The sequence below is a fragment of the Monodelphis domestica genome, chromosome 1, assembly GCF_027887165.1.
Source record: "Monodelphis domestica isolate mMonDom1 chromosome 1, mMonDom1.pri, whole genome shotgun sequence".
Lineage (NCBI taxonomy): Eukaryota > Metazoa > Chordata > Mammalia > Didelphimorphia > Didelphidae > Monodelphis > Monodelphis domestica.
The window spans coordinates 270057509-270075761 of record NC_077227.1 but is presented as its reverse complement, the minus strand read 5'-3'; the positions used below and the strand labels follow the sequence as shown (position 1 = coordinate 270075761).

Here is an 18253-nt window from a genome sequence, read left to right as displayed (position 1 = left end):
ACATAGATGCTCTGAAGTAAAAAGATAGGTAGAATTTTTTAAAAATCAAAATGGTAAAATATTACTTTAGAGGAAAAGGAATACTGTATTTTTTGCTTTTCAAAAAAAAAGGTACTATGATAAAAAAAAAATGGACATTCCTATTGACAATCTCTACATTTGAACTCAGGAAGAAGGCTAAAGGCATAGAATTTTCATTGGAGGGTCCTCAACTCCAGAATCTGATTGCTTTGTCAGTTTGTCAAAGTTTGTTGATCTTCAAGCCAGGGTGCAAACCCCATCTGTTCATTTAAGCCTTCTTATGAGGGATAGAGAAGAGGGAAATATATTAAATTTCCCTCAAGATGAGTTGAGAATAAATCCTATAATTTATCACATAAATGACATGTTAACCAATAGCTTCCAATATAGACACATTTTCAATGTTCAGCAATGCAGCCAATCTGCAAGGTTTAATTTTCTAACTTTTTTCTTTAAAGAACAAATTGGCATACTTATTACTAAAAACAAGTATAATTATATGTACTTTAAAAACATGTCATTGGGTTTTTTAATAAACATCAATTATCTCAAGCAGAAAGGATGTCATCAATGCAAGTATAAAACAAAAACCAAAAAGAAAAAAAAACTGCCAGGATAGTAGTAGTAGTAGTAGTAGTAGTAGTCTCTCAGTAACCGAGGATGATGATTGTCTTTGTGTACTTTCATCTATGATGTAGATTCATAGATATCTTAATTATCACCCTAATGTGATGGCAACAGCTTCGACAGGCCAGCTAAACCTTGTGAGGGTAGCCATCGGGTCGTCGTTGACCCCTGGTGAACCAGGGCTTTGCTCACCCAGCATGTGAAGACTGCTTGGGCCGAATAGAAGGAAGAAACCAATAAGAAGATTCAACAGCTGAGAGGGCGACACAGCAAAGCACTGTGGAGTGCTTAGGGCGTGTTGGAGTACAAAGGACAACACGGCCATCCAATGCAGCTGAGGAAGTCTCCAGGTGTAATGATTTTTCATGCTGCTTATCTGCAATTGCTTCTTTTAACTCTTACCCTTAGCCTGCTTGTGTGATTTCTGCTCTTCTGTTGATTTTGTTACCTTCTGTTGCTACTGAAATTCTTTATAAACCTTCAGTCTTAGCTACTAAGACTAAAAGGAAAAGCCTTTTTATAGCCTGATGCTTAATTATCTATTCCTTTATCTTGAGGGAAACTATAAACCAGATCAATAATAGATTTAGATTTTTTTTGTTCCAATGTTGTTTTCTCATCTTCTGCTTCTCGACTCATTCTTTACAATTTAGCTTCATTAAATAATTTGGAGTGTGTGAAATCCAGAAAACTAGTCTCCTCCATATTTAAATACTTTAGTACTTTGAGGTCCAATAATTTTATTTGTATGTGCCCATACTGAAGTCCATAACCCCTCTACAGCTTAGTACATAGATTACTGAATTACTAAGGCTAAAAAAATTATTCATCTATTGGCCAATCATCAGGTGAGCATGACATTATTTTAAATGAGCTAGACTGGTCTTTAGACAACTGACATATGGTCTACTGTCAGTCTCCTTCCATGTTAGTAGAGCAATTGGAACTTGTTCCTTCTAAAGCAAAGGTCACCTCCATTCCACAGTGAGAGTTCAAAGTTGGATATTAGATAGAGAGATCCCAATTTGTCTAGATCTTCAAGTTTATCTATATAGGAGCTCTCAATTTGGAAACTCCTTTCACTAATAAAGATAAGCAATCAATCCTTGGACATTAAAAGGTTAAGTGGCATTCCCATGATTATGTGGCTATTACTTATTAAATATGATTACAAAAGGGGATTCCAACCCCAAATATAAATGACTTAAGACTATTTACTATTTTAGATTCTATTCCTTCTGTTATCTTGGATAATTAAGAGTCATATTTGTTGCTACTACTCATTATTATACTGCCCGGATAAGTTGCAAGGGAAATCATAGGTCTAGTACTATATTTATCCATTTTAGGCAGACATAAACAGGCAGGAATGTTCTTTGCACAAATAGGGTGGCGATATAGATACCTAGAGTTTTAAAAGAAAGAAATGACTGGAAAAGAAAAAAAATTTTAAAGGAACAAAATAGTCATCACTGTAAGACAGGGTAAACTGATGAAAATTTGGGCATATTTGTGAGAGCCTACGACAGGCTGATTTTTGTTTTAAAAGTAGTTTGGAAACCTGCTCTAAAACAATCACTAAAGCTAGTTTCCCTCAGGATCAAGAGTAGAGTACCCTCAAATGTATTTTTTAAATAGAGAAGAGAGGTTTGTATCAATAGTGTTCACTTACTTACACAGGTTATGCCCAACTCCTATTTCCATGATTTCCTTAGAATTCTATAGATTCCAAGATTGATACACATGACCCTAACAAGAGCCATCATCATCAACTGTTTACCACATATTAGGGAAAATAATTTAAAGTATAATATTAAATCATACATATTTTCATGACAATAGCTTTTAAAAATGGTAAAAAGCCTAACAAGACTAATTTCAAAGGTACCATATTTTTTTGGTTCCCATTTGGACTGTAAGCCACATTTAATAACAGTATTTCATATGTAATAAAAGAAACAGTTTGAAAAACAGAAACAGCTGCTGAACTTTTGCTAGAACTAAAAATAATATTGTAGCAAAGAAGTAAAAGTACAGTGAATTTAAGATCAAAAGATTAAAATTAAAATGTTATTTGTAATTACATTTTGATAATTTGAAAGGAATTAATTTCTTCACACTCCTCATGTTCAGTGTACTAATGGAAATACACTGTTGAGATGCTAAAGATATTCAAGGTCTCTACACAGAAATGTTTATCCCAGTTAATTATTCACTAAATTATTCCCAGTTCCTATCCAATAATAGGAGCTTAATTAGTGCTTATTTCCATTGACTTGGGCCAATTCAAAATTATTTTCTAACTAATTATAAGTCTGAACTATATTTAATGAAAATAATCACTAAAATCTCTCTGAAATACAAAAGAAATAGGGGTTTCTTTTTCCCCAAATGTTATTTCAAATAATATAAAGAAACAAAAGCGTAAATAGGGAATTCATGCTTACTTTTACCTATTCTTACATCTCTGTCATTGGTTATAAGGTTTACATGTTTATATAAATATTTAATGACGTATGTCTTTATATACCATATGGTCAATTATACCATATGGGTAGACACACACACACACACACACACACACACACACACACTTTCTACCCAAGACATTTTCCAAAAGTGTAGGGTTCTCTAACTAAATCAGTGTTTTATTTTCCAATTGTCTCTGAATTCTTTCCATGACTGACATTTTATTTGACTTGAGAGCATTAAACTGTTCCTTTACAAACAAATACACAACACTGGGAGGAGGTAGTATTGTATTATTAGTATCACCATTTTGAAGATAAGTAAACCAAGGCTCAGAGAGTTTAATTTAACATAGTCACTTAGATTAAGTCTTTAAAACAGGATTTGAATCCACATATTCCAGTGTTCTATCTACACCATCTAGTCACATACTCAAAAAACTATTTAAATATTCTCTACTTTAAGAAAAATAAAATCTAGTATTATAAAAATGATCCAAGGGTAGTTATAAATTATGGAAAAAAATCTTCACTTTACTCTTAAAGAAATCATCATGTTGTACTTTAACAAAATTTCTCTAAGAGCTTATCAATTATATAAAGTGAAGTATAGATGTACTAATTTGAAATATCCAAACGTACAATTCATAAGGGTTAAGAACATGATTGTTCTGAGGCCATGGACATAATAAATTAAAACATCAATTTTAAAAATACAAAATGGGTGAGACATCGTTCAATGGCAGTGTTGTTTTGGTTTTTTAAGCTGGAAATTTCAGTGGATTATAAATTCAAAAAGAGTAAATTCAAAAAGTATGATCAAGCAGGCAAAAAAAGTAAAGCAATTAGAGGCAGTATGGTCTATGGGCTAAGGGTCTGAAAAGTTAAGGCATTTAAGTGAAATTTAATTCACTACCAACACTTACTAGTTATATAACACTATGGATGGAAGTCATTAAACTTCTTAGAGCTTCAATTTGATCCCTTGTATAATTTTAAAAGGATAATAATACCTATACTACTTACCTAACAGGATTCCACTAAAGATCAAATGACATAATATAGACAAAGAGTTTTGCAAACCTAAAGTATTGTATAAATATCAATTATTACCCAATGAAATTGCGTGTCTGCAGGAAGGGTGGGGGGAGGGCAGGGGAGGGAAATAATGTGATTCTTGTAACCAATGAATAATGTTCTAAATAGACTAAATAAATTAATTAATTCAAAAAATTAAATACAAAAATAAATATCAATTATTAGTTAAGAGACATGTAAAAGGTGACTAGTGTGGTAGTAGTTTTAAAATCAGAGTATATAAGGACTAGCTGAAAGAATTGGTGATATTTAATATTAAGAAAAGAAGATTTAAGGGAGGTAGAGAATAGCTTGCTTCAAGTACCTGAAGATTTTCTGTGTGAAAGAGGGATTGTACTTGCTCTACTCAACCTCAAAGGGCAGAATCAAGAGCAATGGTTATAAATTACAGAGAGGCAGAGTTGGCTCTGTGTAAGGAAAAACTTCCCAACAGAGCAATCCAAAAGTGAATAGGCTGCCTGAGGAGGTAACAGGTTCTCTCTATTATAAAATGCTGCAGTCTTAGACTGACAAGTAAACACTCAAAGCAGAAGGCCTTTACCATGGCCTGTTTTTAACTCACAAGAGAAGATTTAAGTCTTACCCAATTATTTGAGCACAGGAACAGGCACAATAGGAAAAAGATCCAAACAGGAAAGTAACTGATGAGTCTTCATTAAGCAGCAACTAATCCTTCCAGATATTAAGGAAGTCTTCACTTTCCTATCAGTTCTAGAGAAGGGATACTATCTGAATGCTCAATAAAGGATTATTAGTTTTATGCAAAAGAAAAGGAATCTCACTCACAAGTGTGATTTACTTCCATTTCTAATACAAAAGGAAGAGAAGTTCAGGGACTGGACAAAAAAAATTCTTGCTGAAAAAGCTATAAAGCTTAGAAGTTTGAAGCCAAGGTAGGATGGGGTAAGGGAAGAAAGGGGAGGAGGAATAAAAAGGGAGGCAGAAAATTGTAATTCCTTCTACTTGAATGATAAGAATAACCTCCTCTCTATAACTGAGACAAACAAAATCTGGTTATTTCTTCTAGTTTTTAAATGAATCTTTTCACATTTAGATTGTCAATCTTGTTAAAATCTATTGTAATGGAATGTGGGCTGTGGATCTCATCCCATTTTCAACCACAGACCTATCTAATTTTCCCAGTATTTAATTTAAAAGAAACAATTAACTGTCCAACATTGGAGAATAGAGTAAGTTAAATTATATTAATGTAATAGAATATTGTGGTGCCATAAAAATACAATGACAAACAGTATGGTATAATGGTCCAGAAGAAATGGGTTCAAATTCTGCCGTAGAAATATCTTCACTGCGGACCTTGGGCATATCACTTACCCTCCCAGGTCCTTTGGCACACTTTCTAGAACTGGAGTTTACAAGGAATAGAGGGAGTTTCCATACCAGGAGCATATTATACCAATGAAACCACAAATTCAGACCAAAAAAAAAAAACAAAACAAAACACAATAACTGAAGCATGGAAAAATTTATGACTGAAACAGAATGAAATCAGCCAAACCAGAAGTAAACATGATTGGTTTTTTTGTTTTGTTTGTTTGTTTTTAAACCCTTACCTTCCATCTTGGAGTCAATACTGGGTATTGGCTCCAAGGCAGAAGAGTGGTAAGGGCTAGGCAATGGAGGTCAAGTGACTCGCCCAGGGTCACACAGATGGGAAGTGTCTGAGGCTAGATTTGAACCTAGGACCTCCTGTCTCTAGGTCTAGCTCTCAATCCACTGAGCTACCCAGATGCCCCCCATGATTGTTTTTTTTTTTAAGGGAAATAGGAAATGGTTGAATTTCAGAGAAGACAAGGGGAAAGAAAACAAAATGATGGCTTTTGGTTTTGGTTATTTTTTTTAACTCTGGCTTTCAAAAAGCTAAGAATTGGGGCAAAAATTCATCCCTTATTTTATGTTTGGCCACTTCTGTTGATAGTTATTAAGCTTATAAAAGTATTTTTTCAGTAGGGTCAGAGAAAGAATTAAATTATTATAGTAAGGCTTTAACTGGTCCACAGAATAAAATGTCTATGAATTTCTCATTTCAATTATCTGAAGATAAATGATAAAATTTGGAATAAAATTAAATAAGACTTTTTAAAAAGTATTTACATAATTTCAAAGGCATCTACTTTACAGTTATCATATTAAAATATTAAATATTAAACACATAATATTGTAAATTAACTGATATGCCTAGCTAAATTTTTTATACAAAAAAGATGTTTTAAATCTCTAGATTAAGTTAGTCTGCTAATAACTCATTTTACAAATCTATTCCAAAAGGAAAATGTTAATTTTGTTTTGAACCCCAAATTATTCCTTAATAAACATAAGCTGTTAAGCAATGAAGAAAAAAACTCAATATCCTAGAAGCACATCTCTAACTTTCATAGAGGGTATCTTGAATGCCTTAGTAGTGCAAGTCCAAATTATATACTCTGATATTTCATTTTCCTTTTTCAATGAAAATATAATAATTTAATGGAGAAAGAATAGATATGAGTTGAGGGAACATAATAAATCAGACATTAATCAATAAACAATTACAATTATATGCTAGAAGAAATAACAGCAGCAACTTAAATAACAAGCTATTAACAATTTAATTATTATTAACAATTAATAACAAACAATAATTGAACATGCTCCTCCAGTAATCAGAAAGGGCTGGGGCAGCTGGGTGGCTCAGTAGCTTAAGAGCCAGGCCTAGAGATGGGAAGTCCTAGGTTCAAATCTGGCCTCAGACACTTCTCCACTGTGTGACTCTGGGCAAGTCACTTAATACCCTTGTCTAGCCCTTACCACTCTTCTGCCTTGGAACCAATACCAACCAATATTGGTTCCAAGACAGATGGTTAAGGTTTTATTTTAAAAAGGGGTGAGGTAGGGGAGGGGGACCAACACTGGAAAAATATAACTATCTAGAAAAAAAAATCACAACTGTACCCCTAGCCATTTAATCAAATGACTTTTTGTTAGACAACACTCTCTCCCATTATTCTAAAATTCTAAATACATAATGCATCAACACTGAATTTTTTCCAAAAGTCTCCTCAAAATCACTTTTGAATTATCACAGGAAAAATAATGCTATTTTCTCTTAAAAACTACTTAGTAAACTGAAGATATGCATCAATTGCTAGTTTAATTAAATTATTCAACTATATTTACTCATTTTATTATTCTTATGTAACCACATTCTAGATACATTTGTTCTTAATCAACTTAAACCTTTTAGTTCTATTTTCAACAATGAATACAGTTTTTAAAAGCTAATACAATTTCAGATTTTACAGTACTTGTGATCACTGAATAAATGTCCCTTTCAAACAAGTAAAACCAAAAGCTTACCATTTTGATGCCCGTGGAGAAAGTCACTGGTTTTACTGGTTTAGTTTTCTCTAGCTGCATTTCCAGCTGTGTTGATCTATCTTTATGCTGTGCTAAAAGCAAAGCTGCAGGCAGATCAGAACTCTCCTGTAATGGAAATTAAGGCAGATTATGAATAAAACCTTTTGAAAAGTGGCATAAAATCTTATGTGTTATTCTTGTTTATAACCATTGCTATAACATAATATTCTCTTTATGAAAAGCACCTTATAGAAAATATTAACATTATTGGTATAAGTAAATACTATTAAGATTCATTAATCAGAATAACCTGCAAACAAGATTTTTTTAATCCATACTTGGAATAGGATCATATTCCAATTCCCAAATGCTACCAAATTTATGAAAATAAAAAACCTGTAAGTGAATCACAGAAAGAGTAGAACAAAGTAGTATAACCTGGATCAGATGTTTATCTAAGACACATTCTCTTTACCTATGAACTCAAACCAATTTGAAATTGTTTCACATTTGATTTCACTTGAGGCCGTTCAAAAATGATCCTTTCTCATTTTTGCACAATTGCTCTATTGTAGGTGCAACTCACAGCATATTTTTCTTCTCCTTTACTAACTTTTTTGGGACTTCTGCCAATTTTTTTAAATTAAGAAACAAAATGATAGTTAAAATGCTTAAATTTTTACATTTCAGCTAAAACAGAACAGCTAATAATATACACCTGTATACAAAGACATGCACACCTTATATATTACAGAAACAATTAATACTGGTAGAATAATTGTTATTAAAGAGACTAATTACAATTTCTATACTCTGAAGTATTCTAACTTTAACTGCTATGAAGCAAAAACTGAACCCTAAATCATATCCAGATTCTTCACCAGCCTGTGATATTGAAGGTCAAAAAGGAATAGAAATATGAGTCTGCAGAAAGTGCCTTTTCTATGTTCACAAAATGAAATAATGGAAGGTAAAGTTAAGAGATAGCAGGGAAATAACCAGATTGAAGGAATAGGTAGAATAGAGGATTTAATGCCTTGGAGTCAGGAACACCTGAATTTGAATACTATCTCAGATATTTACTAGCTGTGACTCTTACAAGTCCCTTAAGCTGTTTGCCTCAATTTCCTCAACTGTAAAATGCAAAGTTATAGTGAGAATCAAATGAGATAATATTTGTAAAGCACTTGTCATAGTGCCTGGTACATAGTAGGTACTATATAAATGATAGCTCCCTTATCCCATCTCCAGATAGCAACCAGGTGCCAACAGAGTTCTAAAACAGCTACTAAATCTTCAAAGTCATAAGGATCAACCTATTCATAAATTTACTCATTAAATATCTTCATTATATGAAATTTTGGAAAACATGTTGAAAGTTATTATTACATGTAATTGGGAAAATAAAATATCTTGGGAAAAAAAAGAATGGTCAATTAACCCTACAAAATGAAAACACATTTTTTAGAAAAAGACAACTGGGTTCATTTTCTTGGCATCAATGTACCTATTTATTCAAAAAGAGGGATCTCTGATGAAAGTACAAGTTGTTTGGAAGTGACAAGAAGATTGTTTTTAAAGGTCATCATTAAAATATTTTTGAAAAAGAAAAGATGATAACCCAGCCTTGATCAGAACTAAATTCTGATTTAATCTTTATCAAAAAGGGCTATAGTGGGTAGGTATTTCAAAGAGTTTAAAAGGCCAAAATTTAATAAATGGGAAAACTCTTAAAAGGTTGAAAACAAATCTGGTATTGAGGTACAGGATTTTCTTTATGAGAGTTTCACCTCTGCCTCTAACGTGCTCAATTCTTATATACTACTCACAAAAATTTATAGCCTAAAAGCTTTTGTAAGTATTAAAGTAGAATTAAGCAGAGACTCTCCTTATACCTCAATAAAATAAAATAAACTGCATCAAATGCATGGGTTCTGGAGAAGGTATAAAATGCAGATTCAGCTTTCAAGTGATTTTATTCTCTGAGCTTGACATTTTACCTTGAAAGGCACCCTGGCCTACATTTATTACTTTAAGTTAACTTGTTTAATATTTAAAGAAACTTTAATAAGATTGTCTGTTATACTCGTTAAAAGCCTTATAATGATTATATTAAAAAATTTATTTTAAAACTGCTTTTTTGGCAAACCATCTGGCAAACCAATATTTCTAATAAAAATCAAGCATATTAGACAATAATAGTAGCTCATACAAAATTTTAGACATTATGAAATTTTCAGAGTGCAAATGTTTTAATAAACCAAGAAACTGTTCAAAAAAATGTTTCCAAACCATTAAAGAAATACATTAGATTATAGTACAGTTTAAATATATATAGAAGCGCTAAGCAAGATTCTGCCTGATTGCTTATATTATATGTGCTAACACTATAAAGTTAAAATCCTGACACATAAATCATACCAAGACTTTTCAAATAGAAAATTTTAAGAGACTTTGGTATATATACAAACCCGATCAATGGAAAAAGAAAACCACCCTTCTTCCACCAAAAGATCTAACAAAAAGTTGTCACTCCCTATATTAAGCTCAGTAGAATAATTTTTAAACACTAACTCCAAAAGCTTTTTTAGAAATACCAACATTAAAACTTATCTTTTAAGAAGCAAAAGGAAGACCAGGTTCCAACTTAAGTGTGAATTAAATATGGCCAACTAATATTAAGCAACTAATATAAAGAGGTAAACTAAAAAGGGAAAACTAAAGATTAAAACCATAATTGTTCCCTAACCAAATCTATTACATTTAATTGTATGCTAGTACACATTATAAATTGCTCAGGAGCTAAACAGTTAAACAGAATCCATTGTAATCACTTGCAGCTGAAGAAAACAGGAAGTGAAACAAGAAACTCACAAAAAACCTATATTAACTCCAGATTATAGAAAAAAATATACTATAGTCAATTGCTCCTTGTTGCTTCATGATACACTGACTTTAAAGGAGAGATTCTCATTTGAATCAGCTCTGTGAAGCAAGAACTACTTACTACCCTTATGAATTGAATATATATTTCAAGATAATTAAAAAAAAAAAGAAAAGAATTGATCCAAAAACTTTGTTAATACCCAAACTATATTTGTATTCTAATAAATTCTAAATGATTTTGATGTCTGGATGGGAAGTACCTTGATGTAAAAGAGCTTTAAAAGGAGATTTTTGTTCTAAATTAAATCCTTTTTCATGATCATCAAACAATAAGCACAATAGGATCTAATATTCTCTCAGTTTTTCAGTTAACTGTGAAAGGGTAAAGATGTGATCTTCACTCATTGTTGCCTAGCATTAGGTCTCTCCATCTGGCAAATTAATAACAAATTTGTGGATTAAGACACTTTCTGGGCTCTGATAGTCACCTTGCTGTATCAATGGCTGAATTTCTGAATGAAATTATCATAGTTTTGATGTATTTTACATTTTTGATTTTCAATTACTTGTTTAAACAATGTACACTCCATATCTTTACATTATTCTTTTTGGTTTTTTTCCTAATTTTGATCCTAGCTTTGAAGAGTTGATGGCCTGACAATACATATAGAAATTATAAATGAAATGTCATAGATTTCAGATTGGGTAGAAATTCCCTATGTTTGGTGGATCTTGCAAATGCATTTGTTAAGAAATGACAGTGTGTTTATTAAATTAACCATCAATACACGCACATATCCTCTTAGAAGGTATCTATAATCACTAAAAGGAATTTAGCCTGGCCATTCATGCAGAAAAAGCCAAGTGGATGAAAAATTCCTAATAAACAGACTTTAACATGCATTTGCATGAATGCTCTGTGGAATTTTTATGACAATAGGTATGGATAAGATAAAGACCATCACTGAAAAAGAAAACCAGATCATGCAGCATTTCTTTCTCTACTGTAAAACTCTTTTACCAACCCTCAAAGTTTCCCATGAAAGCAAATCTCTTCATTTTGATTAACAACATTTAATTGATGATACTATGTGTAACTGAAATATGGAGAAGTCACAGCCTCAAAAAGCTAAATATGAGCACCACAATGAGGAAAATGGTGGATTCCATAAGCAGGCTGTAACAAAAATCTCTGAAGAATAGATGGTAAGAAATTTCATCAAAAAAATTATATCACAAGCCAATCAAACAATATTTATTAAGAGAGGAGACAACAGAACAAAAACTATGGGATACAGCCAAAGTAATATACAGAGGAAATTTTATATCACTGAGTGTTTATGACAACAAAATAGAGAAGGAAGACTTGGTCAATGAATTTGGCATGCAAATTAAAAAACTACAAAGAGAACAAATTTAAAATCCCAGATAAAAAATAAATTGGAAATCCTTAAAATTAAAGGAGGAATTAATAAAATTTAAAGTAAAAGAACTATTGAACTAATAAATAAGACTAGAAACTGGTACTCTGAAAAAAAAACAAGTAAAATAGATAAAGTACTGGCTATTCTAAAAAAAGAAAGAGAATCAAATTAAGAGTATCAAAGATAAATAGGGTAATCTTACCTCTAATGAAGAGGAAATTAAGGTAATTATCAAGAACTATTTTGACTAATTATATGGCAATAAATGTCAATCTAGTGAAAATAGGTGAATATTTACAAAATATAAATTGCCTGGATTAACAAAAGGGGAAATAAAATACTTAATAATCCTACCTAAGAAAAAGAAATTGAATAAACCATCAAGGAACTTCCTAAGAAAAAATCCCCAGGGCCATATGGATTCACAAGTGAATTCTATCTAACATTTAAAGAAAAACTAATCCCAATATTATACAAACTATTTGACAAAAATAAGCAAAGGTGTCTTACCAAATTCTTTTTATGACACAAATACAGTACTGATTCCAAAGCCAGACAGACCAAAAACAGAGAAAGAAACCTACAGACCAATCTCCTTAATGAACATAGGTGCAAAAATCTTAAATAAAATACTAGCAAAAAGACTATAGCAAGTTATCACAAGGATTATCCACTATGACCAGGTGAGATTTATACCAGGAATGCAAGGATGGTTTACTATTGGGAAAACCATTCACATAACTGACCATATCAACAATCAAACCAACATAAATTGCATGATTATCTAAATAGATGCAGAAAAAGCCTTTGGCAAAATACAACACACATTCCTATTGAAAACACCAGAAAGTATAGGAATATAGGACCATTCCTCAAAATAATAAACAGTACATATTTAAAATCATCAGCAAGTATAATATGCAATGGGGACAAGTTAAAAGAGGCCTTCCAAATAAGATCAGAAGTGAAACAAGGATGCCCATTATCATCTCTATTATTTAATACTGTACTAGAAACACTAGTGGTAGCAATTAGAAAAGAAAAAGAAATTGAAGGGATTAAAGTAGACAATGAGGAAAATATATCACTCTTTGCAGAGAATATAATGGTATATTTTAAAAATCCTAGAAAAAAATTAACTAAAAGGTCAGTGGAAATAATTAACAACTTTAGCAAAGCTGCAGGGTACAAGATAAATCCACGTAAATATTTGGCATTTCTGTACATTTCTAACAAAATTCAGCAGCAGGAGTTAGAAAGAGAAACTGCATTTAAATTCACTCTAGATGCAAATCAAAACAACTCCGAGGTATCACCTCACACCTAGCAGATTGGCTAACATGACAGCAAAGGAAAGTAATGAATGTTGGAGGGGATGTGGCAAAGTCAGGACATTAATTCATTGCTGGTCGAGTTGTGAATTGATCCAACCATTCTGAAGGGCAATTTGGAACTATGCCCAATGGGCGCTAAAAAACTGTCTGCCCTTGGATCCAGCCATAGCACTGCTGGGTTTGTACCCCAAAGAGATCATAAGGAAAAAGACATGTACAAAAATATTCATAGCTGAGCTCTTTGTGGTGTTAAGAAATTGGAAAATGAAGGGATGCCCTTCAATTGGGGAATGGCTGAACAAATTGTGGTATATGTTGGTGATGGAATACTATTGTGCAAAAAGAAATAATAAAGTGGAGGAATTCCATGGGGACTGGAACAACCTCCAGGAATTGATGCAGAATGAGAGGAGCAGAACCAGGAAAACATTATACACAGAGACTGATACACTGTGGTACAATCAAATGTAATGGATTTCTCCATTAGTGGCAATGCAGTGACCCTGAACAACTTGAAGGAATCTATGAGAAAAACCACTATCCACATCCAGAGGAAACACTGTGGGAGTAAAGACACCGAAGAAAAGCAACTGCTTGAATACATGGATCGAAGGGATATGGTTGGGGATGTAGAATCTAAATGAACATCCTAGTGCAAACAACAACATGGAAATAGGCTCTGATTAAGGACACAAGTAATACCCAATGAAATTGTGCATTGGCTGCAGGAAGGGTGAGTAGAAGGGAGGGAGGGAAATAATGTGATTATTGTAACCAAGTAATAATGTTCTAAATTGACTAAATAAACTAATACAAATGGGAAAAAAATAAAATTTGGATATATTTGAAATTTCCAAAAAAAATATCAATAAAAATTTTAAAAAACATAAAAAATAAAATAAAATCACTCTAGGCAATATAAAATATTTATGAATCTATCTGCCAAGTCAAACACAGGAATAATATGAACACAACTATGAAACACTTTTCACAGAATTAAAACTAGATCTGAATAATTGGAAAAAAATTAAATGCTCATGGGTAGGACAAGAAAATATAATAAAAATGACAATCCTACCCAAATTAATCTACTTATTCAGTGCCATACCTATCAAACAATCAAAAACCTTTTTTATAGAATTAAAAAAAATTATAACAAAGTTCATCTGGAAGAACAAAAGAATATCAAGGGAAATAATCAAAAAAATGTGAAGGGTGGGGGCCTAGCAGTACCAGATCTTAAACTGTAGAGCAGTGGTCCTCCAAACTATATGGTACTAGCTAAGAGACAGAAGGGTGGATCAATGGAATAGACTAGGGGTAAATGATCTCAGCAAGATAATGTTTGATAAACCCAAAGACCCCAGCTTTTGGGACAAGAACTCATTATTTGACAAAAACTGCTGGGAAAATTGGAAAACAATAAATTGGGTTTGGATCAACATCTTATACCCTATACAAAGATAAATTTTAAATGGGTAATTTACTTTATATTTTAAGAGTGAAATCATAAATAAATTAGGTGAATATAAAATTTAAAAGGTTTTATACAAACAAAACCAATGCAACCAAAATTAGAAGGAAAGCAACAAAGTGGGAAAAAAATTTTTAACAAAACTCTCTGACAAAGGTTTAATTCCCCAAATATATAAGGAACTAAGACAAATTTACAAAAATTCAAGTTGTTCCATAATTGATAAATAGTCAAGAGACATGAATAGGCAGTTTTCATAGGAAGAAATCAAAACTACCAATAAGTACATGAAAAAGTGTTCTAAATCTCTCCTGATTAGAGAAATACAAATTAAAACAATGCTGAGGTACCACCTCACACCTAGCAGACTGGTCAATACGGCAGCAAAAGAAAGTGATAAATGTTGGAGCAGATGTGGCGAAACTGGGACACTAATACATTACTGGTGAAGATGTGAATTGGTCCAACCATTCTGGAAGGCAATTTGGAATCACGCACAAAGGACTTTAAAAGAATTCCTGTCCCTTGATCCAGCCATACCATTTCTGGGTTTGTACCCCAAAGAGATAAGGAAAAAGACTCATACAAAAATCTTTATAGCCATGCTCTTTGTGGTGGCAAAAAATTGGAAAATTAGGTGTCCATAGATTGAGTAATGGCTGAACAAATTGTATCTGATGGTAATGAACTACTATTGGGCTGAAAGGAATAATGAACTGGAGGAATTCCATGTGAACTGGAAAGACCTCCAGGAATTGATGCAGAGCAAAAGGAGAAGAACCATCGTACACAGAGACTGATACATTGTGGCATAATCAAACGTAATGGACTTCTCTACTAGTAACAATGCAATGATCCAGGACAATCCAGAGGAACCTCTGAGAAAGAACGCAATCCACATCCAGAGAAAGAACTGTGGGAGTAGAAACACGGAAGAAAAACATATGATAGAACAGCAGGGATATGATTAGATTTTTGATATTAAAAAATCACTCTACTGAAAATATGAGTAATATGGAGATAGGTTTTTAACAATGATATATGTATAACCCAGTGGAACTGGCTTGTCAGCTCCAGGACAAGGAAGGGAAGAGGGACGAGAAAAATCATGAATCATGTAACCATGGAAAAATATTCTAAATAAATAAAGAAAAAATATTGGGGGGGGGGGGCAGCTGGGTAACTCAGTGGATTGAGAACCAAGCCTAGAGATGGGAGGTCTTAGGTTCAAATCTGACCTCAGACACTTCCTAACTGTGTGACCCTGAGCAAGTCACTTAAACCCCATTGCCTAGCCCTTCCCATTACACAATATTGATTCTAATGTGGAAGGTAAGTATGTACACACACACACACACATATTTATTAAGTATTTACTAAATGCCAGGTGCTGTGCTAAGTACTGAAGACAATACGAAAATATGATCCTTGATCTCAAGAAGTTCACATTCTAATAGAAGGATCAATATACACTTTCAGTATAAATATATATAAGACTTATACAGAGTAAATGGAAAAGATTCTCAAGAGAAGACATGAAAGCAGGGAAAGACTACAAAAAACCTCCTGTAGAAGGTAGGATTTGCAATAAAGTTTTTAGAGATACCCAGGAAAGGCAGGAGGTAGAGGTGAAGAAAGAGAACATCTCAGACATAAAAAGAAACCAGATCATGAAGTACTTTAAAAGTCAAAGGGGGCATTTAGTGTTTAATCTTGTAGGTGATGAGAAGCCTCTGGAATTTACTGAGTAGGGAATATGATAGTGTGATATGTACTTTAAAAAAATAACTTTAGTTGCTTAGTGGAAGAGATACGTTAGAATAAGGGAGAAATGATTCAGAAAAACTAGATAGAAGACTACTGTACAGTTCAATCAGAAGATGATGAGGGCCTAAACTGAAATGGGGGCTAGATGAATAGAAAGAAAAGAATATAGTAAAAAGATTTAAAATTTAGCAACAGATTAGAAGTGGAGGTTGAGTGAGAACATATACTCAAGGGTAACACAAGGGAAAGATTGAGTGACTGAAACAATGGTGTATCCTCAGGAGAGTTGGGAAAGGGACAGGGAGTGAAGATAATGAAGTCTGTTTCGGGCATTTTGAGTATGAAATATCTATAATCTGCTTCAAAATGACCAGTAGACATAGTACTGGAGCTAAAGAGAAAGGCTAGGGCTAGATAAACAGATGTGGAAATCGTTTGCAAAGAGATAATCATTGAACCAATGGGAGCAGATGAGAGCAGAAGAAGAAGAGGGCCCAAGACAGAACTTTGAGGGCTGAAGTTAGTAGGCATAGCATGAAAATCTAGCAAAACAGACTATAAAGGACTGGTCAGAGAGGTAAAGGAACCAAAAGAACCAAAAGTCACAAAAACTTTAAGAGAGCATAGAGAGCATCTGGGAAGAGAAGGTGGTCAACAATGTCAAATGCTCAAGAAATATGAATATTGAAAGGATATTACATGTGGCAATTAGGAAATCATTGGTAACTTCCAAGAAAACGGTTTCCACTGAATGATAAGGAAAGTAAATAAGACTGAAGATAGTTTTGAAAAGAATGAGAAGAGAATTGGAGACAAGTTTACCAGAGGAAAGGAGAAAAGAAAAAGGATGATAACAGCTGTTGGGCATTAGATGGGAAGAGGGATGATGAGGATGGGGACAATATGTATTAGAAGATGAGAGGGGATGGGTGAGGGGAGAGATCAAGGATATGTGTGACTTAGAAAATAGAAAGTCCATTTCATCAAGAGAGCAAGAGAGTGATGACAGAGGAATGTGAGATAAAGAAGAGAAAAAAGGGAATATGTTGTCCAGTAGCCTTGATTTTTTTCGAAGAAGTTTATATAAGAGGTCCTTAGCAGAGACAGTAGGAGGAGTAGTGCAGGAGGCTTGAACAAAAGAGAAGAAAAGGATTGGCACAGCTGCTGAGCTGACCAGGATAGGGAATTAATTAGTCAGGAGGAGTAGAAATGCCCTGCTAACCACAGTACCTGGCACATAGTAGGTGCTTAGTGCAACTTTACTGATTGACTTATACTGGGAACACATGTGAAATTAGTTAACATAAATATGTAGTGGACCTAGTCAGCAGAGTCTTGGGATATTCTCTAATTTTATTAAGTTGTGTATGAATGGGAGCAAAGGATATACATGGTAGGATTAATCCACAGTTGGAGTTTGGCAAAGGTTGAACAGTGATAAGACAAGGGAACAAAGAACTCAAGAATATGAGACTGTAAAGTTAAAAGAAAAAAAGTGAAATCAGAAGAGTGTGGTTAGAGCAGGGGCAATGACTTGGGAAAGTTCTGAGGAACTGAAATAGAAGAGGTTACAGTGAAGCTAAAGAGATAAGTTTAGAAGGAAGCAAAGGAAAGATGGAAAGATGATGTATTTTAATTTCATAAAGGAAATTTATAGTTCTAGAAAACTAATAAAATTTAAGTCAAATACAATGGACACTGTTGGTGACAAACGATTAAAAGATATATACTTCCATTCTGTTAAGATTCCACAAACTTCAAAAAGTGGAAAGTGACAACCACTATCCATTTTGGTCA

General features: G+C 33.1%; 1 protein-coding gene across 3 annotated transcripts in view; it reads right to left on the bottom strand.

Annotated features, from left to right (window-relative positions):
- The window catches only part of MNAT1 (MNAT1 component of CDK activating kinase), a 284646-nt gene that overhangs the window by 170091 nt on the left and 96302 nt on the right, over nucleotides 1-18253 (bottom strand). For all 3 annotated transcript variants that reach the window (XM_001377477.4, XM_056810856.1, XM_056810857.1), the window contains exon 6: nucleotides 7572-7697. In XM_001377477.4, the coding sequence (XP_001377514.1) occupies nucleotides 7572-7697 (126 nt within the window). The remainder of the gene's footprint in view (nucleotides 1-7571; nucleotides 7698-18253) is intronic.